Source organism: Megalopta genalis, chromosome 1, assembly GCF_051020955.1.
Source record: "Megalopta genalis isolate 19385.01 chromosome 1, iyMegGena1_principal, whole genome shotgun sequence".
NCBI classification, from domain to species: Eukaryota; Metazoa; Arthropoda; class Insecta; order Hymenoptera; family Halictidae; genus Megalopta; species Megalopta genalis.
The window spans coordinates 20,004,744-20,030,436 of NC_135013.1; the positions used below are offsets into that span (position 1 = coordinate 20,004,744).

The window sequence follows — 25,693 nt, forward strand, 5'->3', positions numbered from 1 at the left end:
ACAGGAGGCTCTATTGTACACGCCAAGTTTTTGATTCTCTTGTCACGTAGCACTAATTTATTATCTTTTTAGGTCGTCCCGGAAATTTGAGCCTGATCGCAACTCTGCCAGAAAGAGCAGTTTTCTAAAACAGTGATCACTGAAAAACTATGTTCTTAGTCTTTAACAGCCAACCATAAGGAGTATAAGATTCCGGGGATACAATCTTCAAGGACAACCTAACGCTTTAAAAATTGGTACATTTCTGACTGCAGTCTTTTCATCGAGCTGTTATGAAGAATTTTCTAGGCTTTCGATGAAACTACAGGAACGTCTCGGAACACCGGACAACAAAATCAAGGCTCGTGAAATAAACGTCTGAGAATTGAGCCGTTTATTTTGAAAGTGGCATAAGTCACTTTACCATGATGAAAAGTGGTGATTTTTTTCATGTTTGTACGAAATTATTTATACCGAGAAAAATATCAGTGTCCTGAGATAACAAATACACAAGTAAATCTTCTCGAAAGTTATATATAAGTTATATATTATATATTTTTAAACGTGTTAAAACGCAAACCCTTAAATACATCGACTTAAAAACAAAAAGCGACTTATGCCACTTTCAGAATAAACGGCTGAATCGAGATTTTCATTGGTGAACAGCTAGTTTCGAATGGTTCGCGAACATCCGGGGGAAGAATCATGGAGAATAGCTCGGCCATCGCTAATCCGGGGCGAAAATCGCTCGCTAGTCCGTTGTAGACCGCTCGATAATAGTAAAAATTTTTCGTTGGTCGCTAGTGATTGAGTCAGGTTTGCTATATAACCGAACCAGTGTATCTCGAAAATTCGTTGTAAAATCATACCGTCTGGTTGGTCAGTGTGTCACGAGGGTGGTAGAAGGAACAGCCCCTAAAGAAAAATATAAAGTACCAATGCGAGCGCGCGTCCCTTGAACGTGCGCCAACCTCGAGAAGCATGCCTCACGATGACTTTTTTCTCTCTCTCTCTTTTTTTTGTCTTTTTTTACGAACGGTGATATGCGGTTCCTCTATCTATACATCGTTATGTAACAAATAAGTTAAAAGAGTTTATAATACACGCATTACTCTTGGCCCGAATCGAGCATTTCGCACATTTCGTCGACGATATCGAGGTGTCGTGGCGTCGCAACGCGTCGTTGTTCACGCTTTCGCAATCGACGAAATTGTTATAACTATATAAATTGTTATAACTTGTTGTTATAACTATATACATTGTTATAACTTATTGCTATAACTATATAAATTGTTATAACTTATTGTTATAACTTATTGTTATAACTATATAACAATATTGTTATAACTTACTGTTATAACTGTATAACAATATTGTTATAACTTACTGTTATAACTGTATAACAATATTGTTATAACTTATTGTTATAACTATATAACAATATTGTTATAACTTACTGTTATAACTGTATAACAATATTGTTATAACTTATTGTTATAACTATATAACAATATTGTTATAACTTATTGTTATAACTATATAACAATATTGTTATAACTTACTGTTATAACTGTATAACAATATTGTTATAACTTATTATTATAACTATATAACAATATTGTTATAACTTACTGTTATAACTGTATAACAATATTGTTATAACTTATTGTTATAACTATATAACAATATTGTTATAACTTATTGTTATAACTATATAACAATATTGTTATAACTTATTGTTATAACTTATTGTTATAACTATATAACAATATTGTTATAACTTATTGTTATAACTATATAACAATATTGTTATAACTTATTGTTATAACTATATAAATTATCATAACTTATTGTTATAACTATAATTTCAACTGGAAACTGGGTCATCGGCGCCATAAGTTCACGATTTATTCTCAAAGAACTTCATTTTCCATATCGATCGAAGGAAAGATTCGTGAAGCGATACAAATAAAACGAACGTGGCAAAATTAAGATTTCGATTTTCAAGCGTGTTTCGTGCAAGCACCGATTGCGAAAGCGCGAAGACAGAAATTCGTCTCGACCGGACACTTCAATTCCCTCGCGTCGTCGTTAGCACGTGGTCTCCTTAAAATGTGCACGCCCGATTCCATCCAGTCGGAAATGCCGGCGTTGCTTTACGGAGGCTCGCCGGTTTGTTGTTATTCCCGTACAGGACGACGTTTACTTGAACAGAATCATTCTCGACGCACGATCTTATCTCATCTTATTTCTCGCGTACAAAATTGCAAGTTCTTCCAAGAATTTCATGAACTAGCTTCTCGAATTCTCGCATCGGAGGTCTAAAATTTGCAGATCCTCTAAACTTAGAGTAAACATTTTTCGTGCGTTTGGTACGTCAAAAACGTACGACGACTCCCCGATTTCGAAATAAATGTTGACAATCGATAAATCTGACCTGAACAACGTCGTCAAAAATTTGCAAAATTCGCGGAGAGAAACAAGGGAACTCTCGATCTCGCACGATGAACAAATCGACTGTCGAGAATCGTCCTGCGAACGTGCGACCCTGTACTTACGCAATCCATTATATTGTATGTACAACGTTCTTACAATAATTCGGGCGCACCGTCGGCCGTGAATCGATGGTGGTCCTCGTACAGTTTTCGCGCGTGATCGACACTTCGCTGCAACATGTTATTTCGAGCGAAGCGAATCAAACACGGTTGCCCCGACGCACGATACCGAAATACGCATCGTCGATCGACGCGTCCTCCAATCGGTTTCGAATTCGTTCGTGCAATAATTCCGAATCGCGAGTTTTCGCTCGTGAAAAACAGCCCTTGGGTCCGGTGAATTGAATTTGTTAAATAGAAATAATAGTTCTTAAATTCCTTCGATTCGGCGCTTCATCGTGTTATTTCCATAAAATTTCTCAGGATTTAACGGCATATCTGAATTCTACTTTTATTTAGTTCGGAACAAAGATCCGTCTTTCGTTCGACACTATTTAGGCTAGTTCTAGCTGAACCCATTTTCTTGTACGCAATTGCAGTCTATTCACGAATGAGCAGAATTCGAAGAATTATTGGGACTGAAGATGGGTCCCACGCAGCGGCAAAGCTGCAGAATAATTCTGTGGCTGCAAGGAAGAACGTCGCAAGTCATATGTTTTCATTTTCGAGATATTGTTGCTTAAAGTTCTGATTTCCGATGCTTCGAACTAGTAGCGTTTCGAATTACGGAATGTTTTTGAGTCTGTGGAATTTGTTTTCACGATGCTTTTCTTTATAAATATGTAAATCCTACATGTTACAGTTCAATTAATGCATTAACTTAAATTTGTTAAGATTGCAACTTGCGACGTTTCCCCTTATAGCCATAAGATTAATTTCCATTCGCAAGTCACATGTTTTCATTTTCGAGATATTGTTGCTTAAAGTTCTGATTTCCGATGCTTCGAACTAGTAGCGTTTCGAATTACGGAATGTTTTTGAGTCTGTGGAATTTGTTTTCACGATGCTTTTCTTTATAAATACGTAAATCCTATATGCTACAGTTCAATTAATGCATCAACTTAAATTTGTTAAGATTGCAACTTGCGACGTTTCCCCTTATAGCCATAAGATTAATTTCCATTCGCAAGTCACATGTTTTCATTTTCGAGATATTGTTGCTTAAAGTTCTGATTTCCGATGCTTCGAACTAGTAGCGTTTCGAATTACGGAATGTTTTTGAGTCTGTGGAATTTGTTTTCACGATGCTTTTCTTTATAAATACGTAAATCCTATATGCTACAGTTCAATTAATGCATCAACTTAAATTTGTTAAGATTGCAAATTGCGACGTTTCCCCTTATAGCCATAAGATTAATTCCCATTCGCAAGTCACATGTTTTCATTTTCGAGATATTGTTGCTTAAAGTTCTGATTTCTGATGCTTCGCACTAGTAGCGTTTCGAATTACGGAATGTTTTTGAGTCTGTGGAATTTGTTTTCACGATGCTTTTCTTTATAAATATGTAAATCCTACATGCTACAGTTCAATTAATGCATTAACTTAAATTTTTTAAGATTGCAACTTGCGACGTTTCTCCTTATAGCCATAAGATTAATTCCCATTCGCAAGTCACATGTTTCCATTTTCGAGATATTGTTGCTTAAAGTTCTGATTTCCGATGCTTCGAACTAGTAGCGTTTCGAATTACGGAATGTTTTTGAGTCTGTGGAATTTGTTTTCACGATGCTTTTCTTTATAAATACGTAAATCTTACATGCTACAGTTCAATTAATGCATTAACTTAAATTTTTTAAGATTGCAAATTGCGACGTTTCCCCTTATAGCCATAAGATTAATTCCCATTCGCAAGTCACATGTTTTCATTTTCGAGATATTGTTGCTTAAAGTTCTGATTTCTGATGCTTCGAACTAGTAGCGTTTCGAATTACGGAATGTTTTTGAGTCTGTGAAATTTGTTTTCACGATGTTTTTCTTTATAAATACGTAAATCCTATAAGCTACAGTTCAATTAATGCATTAACTTAAATTTTTTAAGATTGCAAATTGCGACGTTTCCCCTTATAGCCATAGGATTAATTCCCATTCGCCTTCACGTCGAAAGACGCGGACACGTGAACCTTCAAATATTAATTAAGTTAGTCGTGTCCATTCCGCTTGATTGACAATGATTTCCTCGACACTATTTCACCGATATACAGACATTCCGTTTCCATTGATACTCTAATTCCAGAGACATCATTTTCTATCGATATTCTGTTCTCGTCGATTGTCGAGATATACAGTACGTTACAATATATAATATAATAAAGTAATAATATATTCAATAACGCGGTTCATGTTGGTACATTTTTCACATCATTGTGAATTATCCCGTAAACGCAACTAGATATCATTGTTAAACACAAACTACGTATCTGATATTATTTCGCACCCGGGAGACCCACGAAATTAATTGTAATTAATAATACGAGAACAGTCCTACTCACAAGTATCGTAACATCTGTTCGAAATAAAGAACCAATGTTTCGTTAAAAATCTATAGCGCATTAACTTCTCGCTTTTGCAATGAAATTCTGAGGGTTCGAATCAAAAGACGCTATTCATTTAGTCCATAAAAGTTCGTGCTGTTTTTCATATTGTACATATAGTTCTTAACGATTGCCTATCAGCACGCGACAATTTGAGATTCTTTCATTTGCAAAATGGTGTATTTCAATCCAATAGAGGTGATCTGCAAGTGACCGAATTTGATTTGAGAAAGGTGTATACGACCTGTAAAAATGTGTCTCTAATTCGAAAGAGACCAATACAAGCTGTACAAGGATGCATTTGATTTAAAAAAGTGAATATAATCGGTAAAAGAATGGATTTGATTCAAAGAAGATCAAAAGGAGTAGCAAAAGAATGTATCAGATTCGAGGAACGTCCGATGTGACCTGCAAGAGGATAAATTTGATTTCGATAAGAATTGAACGTGACCCGCGGAAGGTTGCATTTGGAGTGCAAAACCTGTACCAATGAAAACATGCGTCGCTGAAATAGCGACGACGTAAACATTATCCGTCAAGCGGAACGGACCCGGTTGGACAACCAAGGACTAGACGACGATCATCGCAAAGGAACTATTCATTTAGTCCATAAAAGTTCGTGCTGTTCCTCATATTGCACATATAGTTCTTAACGATTGCCTATCAGCTCGCGACAATTTGAGATTCTTTCGAAGCTTTCGTATTACTTTCAAATCAGCGAAGAACGATTATGTCTTGCTACCATACGAGCCGTTTATTTTGAAAGTGGCATAAGTCACTTTACCGTAATGAAAACTGGTGATTTTTTAATGTTCATGCGAAATTATTTATACCGAGAAAAATATCAGTATCCTGAGACAACAAATACAAGTAAATCTTCTCGAAAATTAGCATCCATATTTTTAAACGTGTCAAAACGCAAACCCTTAAATATATCGACTTAAAAACAAAGTGACTTATGTCACTTTCAAAATAAACGGCTCAATTGAACATGACCTGCGGAAGGTTGTATTTGGAGTGCAAAACTTGTATCAATAAAAACATGCGTCGCGGAACGGACCCAGTTGGACAACCAAGGACTATCATCACAACGATCATCGCAAAAGAGCAGAAAACAACGGCTGGCCAGTTGTAAGATTTGATCCGTTCAAGACATTAGCCGATACGAAGGACGAACGACGGGAAAACTGTACAGCCAGGCCGACGGTCCACGTTGACCAGTAGAGTCGGGTCCGACGTGGTCGCTTAATTCTTTCGGTAGAAACTCGTTAACGTGGCGTACCCAGTGCGCCCCAGTGCTCGGCGGTGGGTCATGCGTAGTGGGGGTAGGTGCCCAGATGGGGCGGCACATGGCCGGAGGCCGTGTGGTGACCCGCGTACAGGTTCGCGCCGGGGCTCGTCGACCAGTAGCTGGACGCTGATTGGAACAGGCCGCCGGGAACGGAGACCGACACCGAGGCGGCCGGCGGCGGCATCAGGTTCAGCTTCGCGTGCCCGTACCCGGACATGAACAGCTCGCTTTGGTATTTGTACGCGGCCGGGTCCGCGGCCGCTGGCTGCGTCGCCGCTGCCAGCCCCTGGAAGTCGAATTTGTACGCGTACCTCTTCCCGTGCACCTTCGTCATGATGTTCTTGTCGTAGTAGTACCTGCAAGCATAATTCAGAATTTCCTTCTTTGCAACCGTTACGTCGTCTCTCACCCGGTGTATAGTAATCTGAATACGAAGCTGAGAGGTCTACAGGGCTCGCAGTGGTCTGAAGCAGAAACCGATACTTGGATACATACGGTATATGGAAATATCCATATGTTTTTATTTATATATTTTTATCTGTAGGTATTACCGCGGTTTCTCAATGAAGGCGAATTTTGACAGAGGAAATAGGATCTTTCACGCCAGTAAATTGACAACTTGAGCTATACCTATTACTCTTTAACTTGAACATTTACTTTTCTCAAAATATTGGATTTCTTGATATTGATATGAACATTAAAAAGCATATTGTAAAGAAACCATACGTGTGCATATATCACTGCGGTTATGTATCTATTACTGCAAGCCAAATATTGCGGACGTTCCGATTACTGCGTGTCAAGGTTGACATAATCCATTTTCTTTTAAATCATCTAAATTTTAAATCATCATAATCCATTTTCTTTTACAAGCTCTAAGAATCTCACTGTAGCGCTTTACAAATTAGATATAGGTACTCGTACAGGTACGATCAAACGTGTTCGCACCGGCTCTATCGAGAACTGCACGGTATACAGGGTGTCCCAATAATGTCTCGTAATCCGGAAATGGCGGGTTCCTCGGATCATTTGAAGCAACTTCTTCCTTTACAAAAATTTTCTCCGAGGCACCGTTAACGAGTTATTGACGAAAACCAGTGACCAATAAGAATCGAGTACGGCCGACGCGAGGCGGCCCAGCCAACCAGCGCACGAAGCCTAGTTCCGCTCATTGGCTCGGTCGCCTCGCGCCAGCCGAGCTCGCCTCTCATTGGTCACTGTTTTTCGTTAATAACTCGTTAACGGTGCCTCGGAGAAAATTTTTGTAAAGGAAAAAGTTGCTTCAAATGTCCTGAGAAACCCGCCACTTTCGGATTGCGAGACATTTTTGGGACACCCTGTAGGTTAAGGTACGTAATTCAGTAAAGCACCGCAGCAATCTAAAAAACTATGTGTCAAGTACTGTGTTAGTAAATAATATTTGAGAATCGATGATAGGGACAGTGTAAATCGATTTTTTTATAAAAGTGACGATTGCTTTATCTAAAAATAACGCTAAAATGAATGGTTTATTATTAATTGCCAAAATATAAATGCCTTTCGAATCAGCTTTCACAGCTGCCATCACGAGTATTTCATAAGACTTAACGTTTTCATAAGATTCCGAATATCAAAAGTCAATAAATTAATTAAAACTGCGCGATTGCTGTTACTTGTATTTCATAGATTATCAATATTAAACATATAAAAAGTTACGAGATTCATTTTTAGAAGATTACACACTATGAAATGTTAGATTTGATTACTTTTATAAAATACAGCAGTATTTGGGGCGTCCGCAGTAATACCCACATTTACCCTACAGGGACTCGTATCGGTAAAATAAAAGAAGACGTTACAGAGACGCCGCGATTAATACTGTAACATTGTAATCAAACCTAGAGTCTCATAACCGGTATTATACGGGTAAATATTTCGGTATTTTAACCGGTATGGTCGTCATATTGGTATATATTTCGGTATTTTTACGTCATGTACAGATATTAAAACCAATTCTCCAAATAGCGGTTACATTACGACAATATAGAAACAAATATCGGCATAATACCTAAACCTTGACCTTTTAGGTACGACTGAATTCTGCGCGAGGCTATTTCTCTGGACGGTAGAGTCTGATATGTACTGTACAGAATGACTGTATATTCTGTCTGTATATTGTTAAGATACAGTTATATTGTTAACAGTTATATTGATAAGATAAGTCTGTTTTTAAAAAACGATGTGAAGACAAAAGAAGCGTGAAACAATGCATATGAAGGCAATTATTTAATTCGATGACCGAGTGAGCTACTAGAGTAAGCCACTATAGTGGCGCGTCGTGCCTAAAAGGTTAAAATATTTCGGTTTTTGGTCCCTAGTCTATATTGCAAACTATGTGGTGATCAGCCGAGGGAAATCTGGATGTTTCTGCTCGGGTAAATAGATTAGGAGAGAGGATGAAGAGAGATCATAGTCACAGACGTGTATAATAGGTGCGGACCATGGTCTGGCTAGTGAAAGAGGAACCATATATGATCAGACAAGGGGAATGTGGATGTTTGTGCTCGGACTAGTAGATTAGGGAAGTGGATGAGGATACTTCATAGTCGGACACGTACAATAGAGATTGTCTATGGTTTGTACAGTAGAACAGGAGCAACATGTGGCCAGACAAGTGGAATACGCGATGAAATGGGGATACAGTGCAACTCCATTTATGTGAACAAGCAGTTCATATAATAGTAGTCGACTGGCTGCCATCACTACTTGCAATAAACATCTTGATTTCTTAAAATCAATTGGATGTTGCTATCGACCCCACGTTGTGTTACAACCGCCCCCGACATATTATTATTTTTCTTAATAACTTGGACATTGCAAGACGTATAACAAAATAGCTGTGATTCGGTAATCTTGGATAAGTAGGCATCATGTTCACAGCAGAATCGTTGCTGTAAATGCAATAGTTTCTGTATAATCGTATATTAACACTATGCCTATTCACAGGTAACTGGTTAAGTTGTTATGATTTGATAGCCTTTCGAAATCAAATGGATCGAAAAAATGAAGTATAAGAGAGGTTAACCTCTTGCCATATCATTCTCTTCACAAGTAAAATGAAATAACCTTGAATGCTCAGATATTAACACTATGCGGTCCGGTGGCACCACTTTGGTGGCATTTTAAAAAACTGAAATAACATTTGAACTATATTTCTTGGGTGTTAAAAGGCAGCAAACTAACTATAGCATTGTGCTTATTTAACTAAGAATTAAGTACGAAGATTCTTGGATGACATATCTTAATTTTAGGAATTTATATTACCACCATCTTCGACATTTTTGTTTAAATCTAAAATTTCCAAGCTATTATGCCGGCGTCAAACAAAAGAATCGTATCTAAGATCTGCGGGCGGCATAGTGTTAATAACTTGGACATTCCAAGACGTATAACAAAATAGCTGTGATTCGGTAATCTTAGATAAGTAGGCAACATGTTCACAGCATAATCGTTGCTGTAAATGCAATGGTTTCTGTATAATCGTATATTAACCCCTTAACGTGCACGCTCGAGTTAACTCGAGCGCGCTAAACTGGCCAAACTGTGCACACTCGAGATAATTCGAGCGGCGTTGTACTTTATGTTGCTATAATTTTTCACACACGAATGCAATCGAGAATTGAAAATAACAATGTGAAAGCAAAAAAAAACAATCGTTTTATTGATATTTATCATTTACATGGGATTGTAAGCTATAACACTTACTTATTCAAGTATAAAATATATCCTTTTTCTACTTATCACTTACGACTTATCTCTTCCTTGTGAGCCGCTTTCCGACAGCGTATTCATATTCAGATTCTGATTCGCTCATTTTTCAATATATATTTTACTAAACTGTAATGTAAAATAAAATATAATAATAATAATAATAATAATAATAATAATAACAACAACAATAATAATAATAATAATAGTAATATTCTGAAAATTAGAATTGCAATAAAAATTTTGATTATTTTTGTATTTTTGTAATTTTCTTGCCAAGACAACGTTCTAAACTATTTTTTTACATTTAAAAAAATTGATTATTTTTTTGGCCGGCCTTTTTCGAAAAAACTGTGCATTAAGAGGTTAAAGTAAAAATGTCACAACCGAGGTCAGTCTATCTTATCCATTCGAAACTGAAAATAAAATCTCGAAAACATTTTCGCCAGGCGGCAGCAAAATTTCAGAATACTTTGACGACCGACGAGGAACACACCGCTCGAACCGCAATCGGATGAATCGAGGGCACGATCCGGCCCATTATTCAGGCTCGCGCGACGGCAAACTTTCTCAGAAAATATCCCGGCTGAAAAAGAGTCAGAAAATCGAAGTTACCATCGATTTCCTGCGCTTCCTACTCGGAAACACCGGGAATAAAAAGCTTCATCGAACGTTCGCCGGTCATATTTCTCCCTCGATCGGGGGGAGGGGGGGAGGGCGAGCCGCGCCGCGAAGATCCCGGCGATAAAGGTCTCGCTTTATTCGTCCGGACGAGTGGAACAAACCCCCCCCCCCCGGGTCGGTTTCCTTATTTTTGTTTCGTCTCCTTTTTTTTCTCGCGCAGTTGCTCTCCGCATCCCCCGGTTTCGCGTGAGATACGATCGAGCCCAGACCGCGGACGTGTTCCGCCATAAAAGTCGCGATTTACGAAGGCGGCCGCGCGAAATGGCCGTGCGGCTATAAAAGCGTGCAAACGCGGACGCGCGCGCGAGTAGAAGCAAGAGGGTTTTCAGGCCGGTCCGCGCAGCGGCAGTCTTATTTAATAAATTCTATTTGCCAGCGCCGATAACGACGCCGCTTCCGCGGCGACGGAAACGACGGTTTTTTCGTCGGAGTTACGGCTCGTCCGCCTGAAAAACTTCTCTCGCGACGACTGTCTGCGCGTTTCGACGGGGATCGGTCGCGGAGGTGGCGTCGTCTCCCAATGGGGGCGAGAGGAGGGCGAACGAGAAGGAGAGCCGAGGAGCGAGCAGTCGCGTAATATAATCAGTCGATCTGATCGAAAAATAATAGCCGCGTCTGCCGTCGGTCTGACTGTCGGTGATTGAAATTTCTGCTCCCCCTCGCCACCCACGCCCGGGTGCCACCCTCCCACCCCGACTGGCTGGCTGGCTGGCTGGCTGCGCACCCGAACGAATTTACTTTCTCTCCGGATCTTCAATACGGACGTTTATCCATTAAATGTTGGCGTTTGATGGATTTTCTCCTCTTCCTTTTTCGGTTTTCCCGTGTCGCCCCTCCTACTCTCTTCGCGCTTCTTCTCGTTTTTCGTGGCGTTCGAGCGTGATTCGTCGCGGGTCGACTACGGGGTCGGTTTTTTAGATTTTTAACCCTTAAATGCATATCGTTGCCAATTGTATACGTTCCAGATTCACTGAATTTTATTCGAAAACCTGAGCATGTGCGTTTTCCGAGCACACGTTGATAGCAATAGACGATAGATTGTGTGTGAAATAAAAGAGTTGACGTTACTTTTGGCGAGTAAGTTATATGTTTTTTGACATTCGAATGTGGTGGGTGATAACTTCCAGGTTGCAAAGGATTTTCACGGACTGAGTGCATCGAATGCAAGGTTGCTTCGTGTCACAACAAAAATCGCAATTGCTTTGCTGCGTTTCATTTATAAATCATGCGAAAATTCCTATGCTAATAGATGATATAAATACATGACCGTTGGTTTACGTCTACAATAATTTTAGTAATAAACGCATATTGTTGCCAAAAGTCTACATACAACATTTTTTCAAAATAAATACTCGATATTATTACCTACATTCTTTTTATTTATTTTTTACGTAACCTATGACTACATTCCTATAAAAAAAACGATTTTTTAAAATTCAAAACAAGAAATCATGCATTTAAGGGTTAAGGTCGGAGAGAATTTGTTGCTCTTCTCCATGAATGAAATTTTATCGTTTATGAAAGTATAAAATTCCTGTAAAAGTGATGAGCGATAATGTAACGTGTTTTTTACGATAATGTAAAAACGATGGGCTCCGAGTGCACTTTCTTGTTGCTAAAGCCACAAGCTCTCGCGTTATACAGGTCATAAAAACTCCCTTATAAGAAATGATTCAACCAACTTGTTAATTCGAGCATTCGTTGTTACGAAAACGATGAAAAGTCTAAATAATTCCACTGTTAATACACGGTAGGTTTAGTGTCAAATTATTTCAGAAACGATGGTTAATGTATAAGGAACTATAGAACTATAATAAAATCATATTTGCTCGGATACAGTGAATCAACATTGATCCTGCCTCTGGATAGCCAACGATTAACAGAGGCATACCTTTTCAAAATAAATATCGATATAAACGCGTATTACATACTTATTGAAAATAGCATTTTTTATAAAATCATAATTAGAATTCAAACGTTAAGAATTTTGCAATAATTGTGCGATAAACATTGTATTGCCCAGATAGTTCATTCCATTCCGTACTCCTTCGTAGCTGAACGTGTGCAGATACATAATTACGAATGCATTTATTCTAATCATTGTCCTATTAACCCTGTGACAAGAAAGAAAGTTCGAGAAAAGTCTTGCGAGGTTATTCTTTTGTATTTTCATTTCATTTTCCAATTGAATCGTGAAACAGAATGAACTGTCCGGGTATATATACTAATATATATATACTACTATACTACTATACTATTTTATTATTATATTATATTTTTATTATATATTGCTTATGCACTGTGATCGCGTATTTAGCGACAACGTACACTATATATATATATATATATATATATATATATATATATATATATAACATAATATACTATACTATATATATAATATAATATAATATAATATAATATAATATAATATAATATAATATAATATAATATAATATAACATAATATAATATAATATAATATAATATAATATAATATAATATAATATAATATAATATAATATATATATATATATAATATAATATACTACACTATACTATATTATACTATATATATTATATTATTTATATATATAGTGTACGTTGTCGCTAAATACGCGATCGCAGTGCACAAGCAATTGGACGAAATGCGGAGGGAGGATTCAAGGTTCACGGAACGTCACTCACCTCAAAGCCCTGGACAATTTGTCATAATTCATGTTAGGCTTGGACTTCCTTTCGCCCCAGCGTCTCGCCACCTCGTCGGGGTCAGTCAACTTGAACTCGCCGTTGGTTCCTTCCCACGTAATGCACGCGGCGTTACTCGAGTCCGAGAGCAGCTCGAGCAAAAATTGCCAAAGCTGTATCTGACCAGAACCAGAGCTTGCGAGGCGACTGCTCGTCGCTCCGAACATTTGGTATGGATCTGGAAAATCATCGTAAAATCGGTCTCGATCAGTTCCACGTTTCCGTATTTCCTTATTCGTTACTCGATCTCCATTGACCCCCCCGTGTCCCAAGACAATGCTTCCGCGCAAACGATGCCGTGAACCAAACGTGCGCAGTTTTTTTTCTCACGGTTAAATAATAGATTTCTTACGTTACAGTTTGTCGAAGTTATAAATACGCTTCTATGGGAAATTGTCAAATATATTTGTTATTCTAGTAAAATCCGTACAAAATCTAGCGTGTTTAGTTTTCTTAATCCATTAACTGTTAAATTCTTTTTTTTGTTGAATTTTTGACGGGGAAAGTTATGTATATGCACATAAAGTTGTGTAACAATATAATTATATTCAGATTATGGTTTGTTGTTAAAATATTCTATATTTTTTAGAAAGTCCCAAATAGGGATTGTGGCGGGTTGTATGAATAAGAAAAAAGAAAAAGGTTTTTTATTGTATGAATTATTTTATATATTGAAAAATAGCTGTTATTTATCCCATTTTTTCCATTATTATTATATTTTATTTTTATTATTATATTATTATTATTTTATTATCATATTTATTATATTTTTATTATTATTATATTATATATTATTATTATGTATTATTATGTATTATATATTATATTATTATATATTATTATATATATTATTATATATATTATTATTATATATTTATTATATATATTATTATTATATTATATATTATATTATATATTATTATATTATTATATATTTTTTGTACACACTATGTATTTTCTTTGTGTTTTCCTTTAAAAGATCTTTGTAAATAATGCCCTATTTGGGTCTTTCCTTACGGTATACTGACTGATATGTATAAAATAACATTAAGCTATCAAACGCACCTGATATATTCTGCGCGTCAAGTGGTGCACGTAAAATTCCAAAATCCCCAAATGGGGATCGTGGCAGGTAATGAGTTAATACATACGTATATCTCACCAATTACAGAAAATATTTTTATTTAATATGCATATAACTTGATGAAGATTTTGGAAATATATGGACCGGAAATAATTGTTGAGTTACACGAATCAGGGCATAAATTTCACCCTTTAGAATCTAGATAGTATTAGTTTAGTATTCTCTGGCTAATATAGTTGTGGGCTAGAATTCAGATATTGCGCTAAGTTTGATTCAAGGGAGTATAAAAGGAATGAGACGCTTTTGTCATCGTAAAATTTAACTTCCATTTCGCGAAAGTTTCACCCGATTGTTAGCCGGCGCGTATAAAACAAAACGTATAACGCATAAAAGCGAACGTGTTCGTGAACGCGGAAAGGACGATTTCTTGTAAAAACAAAACAAAACAAAAGCAGTTAAGTTTAAGAAAATTCGAAAATCCCCACGAATCTTTAAAGAAAATCCTTATTTCCCTCGAGAGATTGCCCGAGGATTAAACGATTCCAGAGGCACGAAGGCAGTTCGCGTTCTCGCGTGCCGAAGAAAATGAGAAGGAACGTGGATTTTTCGTGGAAAGAGAAAAGCGAGGGAAAATATAGGTGGTGCAACGAAACGAGCCAGCGTAAATTTTTATTTCTCCGCTCGAGTCGAATGTAACTAACTCTTCTCTCTCTCTCTCTCTCTCTCTCTCTCCCCCTCCCTCTTTTGTTTCTCTTCCTTTTCTTCTATTTTACGCGTTTCCCCTCCCTGACGAGCATATACCTATCCATTACACGGTTGTTTCCCAGTCCTCCCTGTATCGCCCTTTAAAAGCCTTACAATGCGTCATCACCGTCGTTTCGCTACTGCTCAGCCGTGGAGTGCCCTACAGCCGTACAAAAGGATATAATCGCAACCCTACAATAGAATAGAGTTCGTTTGGATCATAATAATTCCAATTGGAAGGAACGAAACGACGGAGTGGTTCAAAGGGCGTGCACGAATGTCTTCTGAGAGTGCGCGGCCGTTGCTCGCGGACCGAAACACACGAGCCTGTCGTTTCTCCCGAGCCTGCTGCTCTAGATTACGGATATACAGGGTGCTTCCGAAATTTTGCTTCAACCGGAAACCCGGAAATTCTAAACTAAAAAGAATTCGCTCGAAACGGGCAATCAGAGAAACGTGACACGAGAATTCATAATTAACCTTTTAGGCCCGACGCGCCACTATAGTGGCTTCCACGGATATCATCTTTCAGAACGACAGGTCACTATAGTGGCTTTCGCGGATGTCATCTCTCTGGACTATAGAAACTTGGACTATGGTGGCTTGCTCTAGTAGCTCACTCGCTCATCGTTTGAACCAAATAATCGTCTTCATACGCATTGTTTCACACTTCTTTTGTCTTCGCATCGATTTACAACAGTCTACAGGGTGTCACAAAAATGTCTCGCAATCCGGAAATGGCGGGTTCCTCGGATCATTTGAAGCAACTTCTTCCTTTACAAAAATGTTCTCCGAGGCACCGTTAACGAGTTATTAACGAAAAACAGTGACCAATAAGCATCGAGTACGGCCGACGCGAGACGGCCCAGCCAACCAGGGCGCGAAGCCCAGTTCCGCTCATTGGCTCGATCGCCTCGCGCCAGCTGAGCTCGCCTCTCATTGGTCACTGTTTTTCGTTAATAACTCGTTAACGGTGCTTCGGAGAACATTTTTACAAAGGAAAAAGTCGCTTCAAATGGCTCGAGGAACCCGCCACTTTCGGATTGCGAGACATTTTTGGGACACCCTGTATATACAGTATCAGACTCTGCCGTCCAGAGAAATAGCCTCGCGCAGAATTCAGCCGGACCTAAAAGGTTAAATTGAACTATGGCTGTTTACAGCTTATTAATAGTAGATTGCGAATTTTATGCATTTATGGCAAAAATGTGTAAGTTTGCTTTACAACAGTGAGAAGCTTAAAAGAAGCTAAGGGAAGGTTGATATATAAATTTTAACTCTTCGAAATCATTAAAGAAGGAGGAAAACTTGTGCTTGGCTCCTATGTCTTGTAATCTATTTGTTAATTATAAGAATAAATATTGCATCGAACTCCTATTCCAGATTATCTGTTTACTTGAGTTTTTGGCGTTATCTAAGTTAATCCTAAGAAGAAGTTTCGAGAAACATTATTCAATTCAAACATTATTCAAACATTATTCATTTTAGCAATTTTTAAAGTACAAATGGCGAATATTGATTTTGTTCAATATTTTTGGCATGTGATATAAGGGATATATTTTTCATATCTTGTGACCGGTGAATACTTGTTGAATTTATTTAGGTTCATTATCTCCGGATTTGTTTAACGTTTTATAGAAGGGGTTGTTTGTTCAAAATATATTCTATTTTTATATTATATTATATATTATATTATATTATATCATATATTATATTATATTATATTATATTTTATATTATATTATATTATATTATATTATATTATATTATATTATATTATATTATATTATATTATATTATATTATATTATATTATATTATATTATATTATATTATATTATATTATATTATATTATATTATATTATATTATATTATATTATATTATATTATATTATATTATATTATATTATATTATATTATATTATGTTATATTCTATTTTTATATTCGAAATCTATTAATGGAATAAAATTACCTCGAAGTCAAGCAAATCTCATCACTGGACTGCGAATTTGTACACAAAATAAAAATGATCTAAGTTAATTATAAGAAATATAAGTTAAAAATATCTCTCCTTTCTTGATAATTGTAATGAGTTGAAAATAATGTAACAGAATCCTTAAATTCTTCTAATTCCTTTACAATTTTGTATTTGACCAAATTAATCTTCCTCATAAATGTATATGTCCACTCATCATTTGCTCCATCATCGTTATCATCTTGCATAAATTCTCATATTAGTCGCCGAATTCTGTTGTCCAAACGTTCCAAATTCTTGCGATCAGGATAAAGTATAAAACCGAAGTTTGAACCGCAGAATCAGCCGGTAGCGTCTTATTATCTTCCGTCCGAGATACCCCGGGAACAATGACGCCGATCACTCCGGACGTCTCCATAAAAATACATTTGCTCGATTATCAGGGGGTGGAACATCGAGGGGGATGACTTCTGAATCGCCGGACCTCAAAGGTCGTTTCGCCCGATGAGTCCCCCGGAACGCGTGGCGGCCGATCGTCTTTCGATCGAACGGTAATTCACTTACAAGTTAATAATGGGAAGGGGCGCGGTACACCCATTTATCTGCGAAAACGAGGGAACCGGAACGATCGTTGTCCCGATCTCCGGGATCTATCGGGAGCGTTCGTCCTCGCTGGTCAGCGGAGAAAGGCACCGAATTGTGACCCCCTTTCCTGACTTTGAAAATTCGTTCTTTCTGCTCCCGATGCACGAAGTAATTTGTTTCAATTTGCATGAGATCGCGGGACCCCGGAATTTTATTTTCTCGAAATCCGAGCTGCGCGGACTGCTCCGATGTTGGACGACGATTGGGATCGTTATGTAAATACGGATATTTGTTCGAAAAGTTTACCGGCCGTCGCACAGTGGAGAATTTGGCTTCAACAGCTGGTTAAAACGATCTCATTCGTTTCGTATCGGAAGAAAAATACTTAGAAATGAAGCAATGCAATTATTTACTATAATTTTACGAAAAAATGTTTAATTTTGATTTTAATTCTTTTTTAAGTTTTAATTTTGATTTAATTTCTTTTAATTTTACGAAACAGGATAAAACATGATAGATGAGACAAATAGATTTCTAAATATTTCTAAATATTATATGTTTGGCTATGGTAATACAAATCTTCATTTGCAATTATAGACATTGTAAGTTGACATGATTTCTTTGTGACATAGTGTTCGCAATAATTCAGAATCTAGTTACGTGAAAAACAGTATTGCATAAACATTTTGCTTTTAACTAAACGTAATACTTTATGAGTAAATCATTTAAAAGAGAATATATTGGAATATTTTTTCTACACTTTCAGCTATTTTAGGAGATAAAAATAGTATGTTTTAAGCAAGTTCTTGACGGGGGTTTAAGGACAAACACTCCACTATGTAACTCCACTATGCTTAAAAAAAGATCGTTTTATAGAGACAACCGAATTTTTAACGGAAAATTCATTGAATCTATTTTACATTTTAAGTTCATGAAATTTTTAGAAATTTAGAATATGTGTACTGATGTTTATGCGATCATCCAGCGAGCCAGAGAGACAATCTGCATGCTAGATTAAAAATAAAGATTTGAACCGAAATCGGAGGTCCGAAACAATGAGAAATCGTAGTGCAGATCGCGTCAACGAAAACGGTATCGCCGGCGAAGGTTTAATTAAGACCGATTTGTGCGAAACCTATAAAATTTTACTATTAGCAATATGAACGTCGAGAACAGCAATTTATCCAGCCACATAAAATTGGAACAACCATAATAAGTTTTCCTTTATATCCTTTTTTATGCCGAGATGAATGAGGTAATATAAAATAAAGTATAGAGTAAAACGTAGCATTATGAAATGAGCAGATTAATGTTTCTCGGTACGCAGATTTGAGGTTTGATAAGAAAATTGGCCTTGAATTTAGAACTCGACGTTTCTGGTACAAAATAATACAAGTGCAGTCGCAAGTCTACATTTTATAGTAACACTAATTTTCAACTAGGTTTTGTAATTTCACTTAATTGTAATTTATCGAACGAACTGAATGTTGCTAGGATTTTCAGAATATGAAAAGAGTTAAACTAATATTTCCTATGGCTGACTTTCTATTGGGCTGGCAACTAAGTAATTGCCGATTTCAGTTATAGACGTCTCTCAGTTCCATTTTTATGATATCCGTAAATGTTATATTATAAAATTATTATTATTATTATTATATTATATTATTATTATATTATATTATATTATATTATATTATATTATATTATATTATATTATATTATATTATATTATATTATATTATATTATATTATATTATATTATATTATATTATATTATATTATATTATTTTATACTATATTATACTATATTATATTATTATTATTAATGTTAGCAACTGGACAAATTGAATGCAGCGGTCAAGGAAAAGCGATCGGATCACCACTTATTTCGATCCCTGGACAACTCCCTTCGTGGTAAAACTTTTAACGATGACGACGCTGTAAAATCTCACTTAACTCAGTTTTTGGCCGAAAAGGATCAGACTTTCTGCGAGCGTGGCATTTTCAAGTTGTCAGAGAGATGGCAAAAGATCATCGAACAAAATGGAAAATACATTACAGACTAAACTTCGTTCCAAGTAAAAAACAATTTTTATTTCATTGAAGAAATCGGCAATTACTTAGTTGCCTACTCAATAGTTTCGATTTCATTAATTGATCGACTTCGATATCGTGGGAATTTTTGAAGTTAATATTTGGTGCTTGATGTTTTAGTAACAGTAATGACCGAGATCGAACCGTAGAGTCACTTTATTTAAAGCTATCGATCGGTCGGTAGAGATAATTTTTGGGCGTGCCGTTTGAAAAGTCGAGGATCGAGGGGGCCGGTCTCGCGTGATTAGTGACGGGACGTAATAATCCTGAAGGTCATTCCGTGCAATTGCTTTGACAAAATCGCCGTCGATTGGCTCACGCGTCACTGCTCGTTTCTCTATAGCGAGCGTGATCATTTTTTCTTATGCTCCTGTATACCCGTCATTATCTTCCTAACAGCGTAATAATTAACGCGTTAGCGGCGCGTGCGCTGACTCTCCGATTCCTATTTGCTAGAGCCGATTATCGAGCATTGGGAAATCATTATTCTTCAACTTAGGGATACGAACATCTATTGACGATCGTTGGAGAATTAAATTGGAATTTATTTCATTTGTTAGACCGTAAATAATATAAAAATTTCATTTTGCATTTCATCTCTTGCTTCTTGGATTTTGGTTCTTTTGTTTGTTAATAGACCGAAGATTTTATACATTTATGATAAAAATAACTAAGTCAACTATGAAACTTTAAAAATAGTAAGAAGAAGAAATATATATATATATATATATATATATATATATATATATACATTTTCATGTTCTTTTTGTATCACTATTGATCAATGATTAGTATTTTATTATAATTTTAGTATTAATGTTTTTAAAAAGAGTCAATATTTTAGTAATGAGTTATTATTATTACTGTTGGGGAATCGTGTTTTCGACGGAGTCGCGTGGCAATTTTCTCGTGAAATTACTAATTGCTTTTACTCTCTTCTGAAGATAGGCAAAAAAATTGAAGAGCTTTAACTTCTCAGGAATATCTACCTACTACATACCAGGCTGCCTGAGGTGGGTGTGCGTGTCCAGTGCTGATTTGGATAAGCTGCTTCCGTATCCTGAAACAGAACAGGTATGGCTTAATACACGACATTCTTTTTTTCTCTCGCAAAAATTAATACTTCAATGATCATTTCAACTATTCCAGCACAATTTCTTAATTCAGTAATCCGTATTAATTCAGTAAAATGATCTAGTTATCAAAATTATTCTATTTAATGTAAATATTAGATCTTCATTTAATGTAAATATTGAATTTTTAGTTCCAGTAAATATTGACTTTTTCATTTACTATAAACATTATTATTAATTTCATTACTATATTTATTATTAATATATTAATTTCATTTATATTAATTGTATATATTATATTATAATATATAATATATATATATATTTATATATTATAATAATATTATAATATATTAATATTATATATATTTATATATTATAATAATATTATAATATATTAATATTATATATAATATATATTATAATAATATTATATATATATTATATATATTAATTATATTTTTTGATATATATTAATTTCATTTACTATAAACATTAAATATTGAATTTCTATCTACCGTAGATATTGAATTTTCATTTCACTATAAACATTAAGTTCACTTCGAATAAATAAATGCTCTGGAACGTGACGGAAGCTTTCGTTTCATTATACAACAGTTATTTCGCAAAACTGGCATCGGTGTCTAATGCAGTTCCACACAGAGCTCCAGTAATCAAACACCATCAATTCGCAGTTGCCTAACTAACTCCGAAAGCCAATCCAAATCAGCTCGCTAACAAACACGTCACCGAATTCGATGAACCCAATCTCTATGTAAAACTTTGTTTCCACTATTCGAACGCCGCTCTGTAAACTATCCGCTACAGTTTAATCGTATATCGAAGCGTCTTCGTTTTAATTGTCCTTTGATTTGCACACGAACCGTTAATTTCCACGGCCGAGCAAACACGATCAGACGGCGCCGACTAGTGGAATATTGGTTTCACATCGACCATTTTCATTATTATTCATTGCAGATCGTTCTGCATATTTTAGTAGCTGAAAAGCAGCATCAAGTATCCATAAATTTTTCTTTCTCTCGAAAAGCTTATTGGGAATAATTTGGAACTTTTTACGAACGTCCAAGTAGACAATTCGTCTATTTCCATAATCATTAGTCTTCTGTATGCTTTTTTCCATCATTTTCTGTAATCTATAGAGAGATACTTATTTATAGCAGATATTATGTATATATTACTATTATTACTATTATTACTATATTATATATATTACTTATAGCAGACATTTTCTGTTTCTGTATAACCATTAGTGTTTCATATATTTCCCCTAATTATATTATATATTAATATAATAATATTATATAATATTATAATATTATATTATGTATATGATAATATTATATTACATAATATTATATATTTCCCCTAATTTTCTACAATTTATAGTACTATTATTAGTCTACAATTTATAGTACTATTATAGTCACTTTGTTTTTAAGTCGATATATTTAAGGGTTTGCGTTTTAACACGTTTAAAAATATGGATGCTAACTTTCGAGAAGATTTACTTGTATTTGTTATCTCAGGATACTAATATATATTTTTCTCAGTATAAATAATTTCGTATAAAAATTAAAAAATCACCACTTTTCATTACGGTAAAGTGACTCATGCCACTTTCAAAATAAACGGCTCATATACACGATTAATGGTTGCGATTGTTAGATTATATATATTAGATTATATTATAATTATATAATAATTATATATTATATAATATTATATTATATAGGTCATATAATATAACAATAATATAATATATAATATAATAATAATATATTATACATTATATAATAATTATATATTAGATTATATTATAATATCTTGTCACACAAAGGTTCCATCGAATTGAAAGTAAAAAATATTGAATCGAATAATTTTCATTTAATTCAACCTTCCGCTTATAATAATTTTCATTCGTACGTGGTATTTCGAACTGCAAACAATTTCTAAACTTATCTCGCGGCACAGAAAATACGCGATCTCGAATTTAGTCAAGTTTATACAAGTTTTAAAACTGTTCCTTGTGTTAATTTACCGTGCCGCAGACACACGCGGGCACGGTTCTGCGTCAAGAAAGATCAAGAGTGCTATAAAATGCATAAAACCCACCGCGTTCTAAAGATATGAGAGGAAATTCGCGTTATTTCTGCGGCGGCCACGAAGATAACGGTTACAAGTGTCCGTGGAAGAAATCCGAGTTGAATCATGCTCGGCTAGGCTGGTAAAAACGAGCAGCGACGTAAACGTTGGTCCGGGTCGAATCGTAACAAGGGAAAATCGTCGGTCGATCGAAGATGAAAAAGCGCAAGCTCGGTCGAGCGTTAGAATCCGTTAGAGAGGATTTCCGTGTAGGCAAACACGGGGCTGAGTGCACTGTATATGCTCTCTCTTGCTCTCCCTCTCCCTCTCTCCCTCTCTCTCTATCTATTTCTCTCTCTCCCCTGCTCCCTCGTTTCGTCTACGTCGTCGTCCCGTTTCGCTCTCCTCCGCCTTATCAGGGCCCGGCTGGCCTAACTCCTCTTCGCGTGTACGTGCGGGGAACGCGGCCACCGGTCACGTTCGCGCGAGTGTGCAATCTGTTTAAGGCACAATGCCCCTTAATTTCGCCTCGTTATATGCTCTCGTTACGGGAAATCCCGTCTGTCGCGATACCAAAGGTATATCGCGCCTATCGGTTTGATCCATCGCTGCGACCCGTCCACGCCGGAAACCGCAGCTATTGTAATTGCTTCGGGGATCGGGCCGCGATCAAAACTCATCCCTAAGAATCCCAGCGATGGTACACTCTCTGCACCTCATCGATGATTTTTTTTATTATTTTTCATCGGTTATCCATTTCTATTTCGAACAACCCCAAGAAGTGCCTTTTAGCGAAATATTCGGCAAGACGATTCTTTAGTGATTATATGCTTTTTAAGTACATTGTTGTTGCAAGTGATCAGTAGACTATAGATGTTTAACTCTCTGATGGTACTAAGATGTTTAATTTATTTCGTACGGGCAGATTCCATAGTCTCAATTTATGTGCATACTTCATTTTCCTAATTAAATAATCATCTTCCTATGCATTGTTTTACATTTCTTTTGTCTTCACATCGATTTACAACAGTGTCAATAATATATAATAATATAATATATAATAATATAATAATATATATAATAATAATAATATATATTCCTCGGGTCACTTGAAGCAACTTTTTCCTTTACAAAAATTTTCTCCAAGGCACCGTTAACGAGTTATCAACGAAAAACAGTGACCAATGAGAGGGCGAGCTCGGCTGGCGCGAGGCGACCGAGCCAATGAGCGGAACTGGGCTTTGCGCGCTGGTTGGCTGGGCCGCCTCGCGTCAGCCGTACTCGATTCTTATTGGTCACTGTTTTTCGTTGATAACTCGTTAACGGCGCCTCGGAGAACATTTTTGTAAAGGAAGAAGTTGCTTCAAATGATCCGAGGAACCCGCCATTTCCGGATTGCGAGACATTTTTGGTACGTCTGCCGTCCAGGGAAATAGTCTCGTGCAGATTCACTCGTACCTAAAAGGTTAATATTTTTATAAAATGTTTTTATAAAAGCACAAAATCTGCAGTTTAATGACAGATTACATCATTTGAGCCGTGATGCAAACGGGTTAAAAGAACGAAGATGAATTTGTCAAAAGTACCATAATTAGATTTCGGAACTTTCTCTAAAAGATAGAATCTATAATTGCTGTTTTATTTCATTTTTAGAGCAACTAATCGTCTAACTAACGAATGAAGCTTTTCCGTAAATCTAATTTTTGTAAAATGACGTATGAAAATGAGAATTCGCATAAATAACCACAGTATAACCAGAATCTTGCAGTTACTGTTATAAATACATTACAAAATTACAAGTGCTTATTAAAAGAAGTAATTAAATCAAAATTTTATATAGGTTCGATTATACTCGATGAAATTATAATTCTCGTTAGAGGACGTTCGCAGTTTGAGCAATATAAAATTGAAAAAGGAAAGCTGTTTTAGAAGGAAGAACGTAATTTTCGGGACACTCGTACTGGTTTAACTGCACAAACAAATGGATTCGGTTCTCCTTCGGCTGCCGTAGGCTCCGCAGGCATCCGAGGAATCCCGGTCCCGTATTGTACGAGGCAGATGCCACCTCTAAATAGCAGTTGGTGTCCGCTGTGTTAAACAATTTGATTTCGTCTCTGATTGGGACGCAGGGCAGCCTCGGACGAGGGCGAGAGAACGCCTCGGGTCCGGGTCGCGTGGGGTCTTTGTCCGCAATCAGCGTAGCCGCGGGGCTGCGAATCCACGTCTTTCGTTCGTTTCGTGTTTAGAAGACAAACTCTGACACGACCGGAACGAATCCTTGTGTTTTCGAAGGCGAGCTTCGCTCTTTGTTCGCGCGAGAATCGATGATGGTACGGCGGACGACCGAATTATTGAAATTGTGCGAATATATTGCCTGTAGACTATTAAAAAAATAAACTATTATATACTATTATATTATTATATTATATATTATACTATTATAATATTATATTATATTATAATAGTATGATATATAAAAGAGTTTAATAATATATTAATTAATAATATATATATTATATTCTAATAGTATAATATATAATAGAGTTTAATATAATATAT

General features: G+C 36.1%; 1 protein-coding gene across 2 annotated transcripts in view; it reads right to left on the reverse strand.

Annotated features, from left to right (window-relative positions):
- Positions 1-1,865: 1,865 nt before the first annotated feature.
- Positions 1,866-25,693, reverse strand: part of Ets65A (DNA-binding protein D-ETS-3) — a 131,713-nt gene continuing 107,885 nt past the window's right edge. For both annotated transcript variants that reach the window (XM_033472531.2, XM_033472530.2), the window contains exons 4-6: positions 20,959-21,018; positions 13,416-13,653; positions 1,866-6,653 (exon numbers count right to left, since the gene is read on the reverse strand). In XM_033472531.2, coding sequence (XP_033328422.1) covers positions 6,317-6,653; positions 13,416-13,653; positions 20,959-21,018 — 635 coding nt within the window. In that variant the 3' untranslated portion in view covers positions 1,866-6,316. The remainder of the gene's footprint in view (positions 6,654-13,415; positions 13,654-20,958; positions 21,019-25,693) is intronic.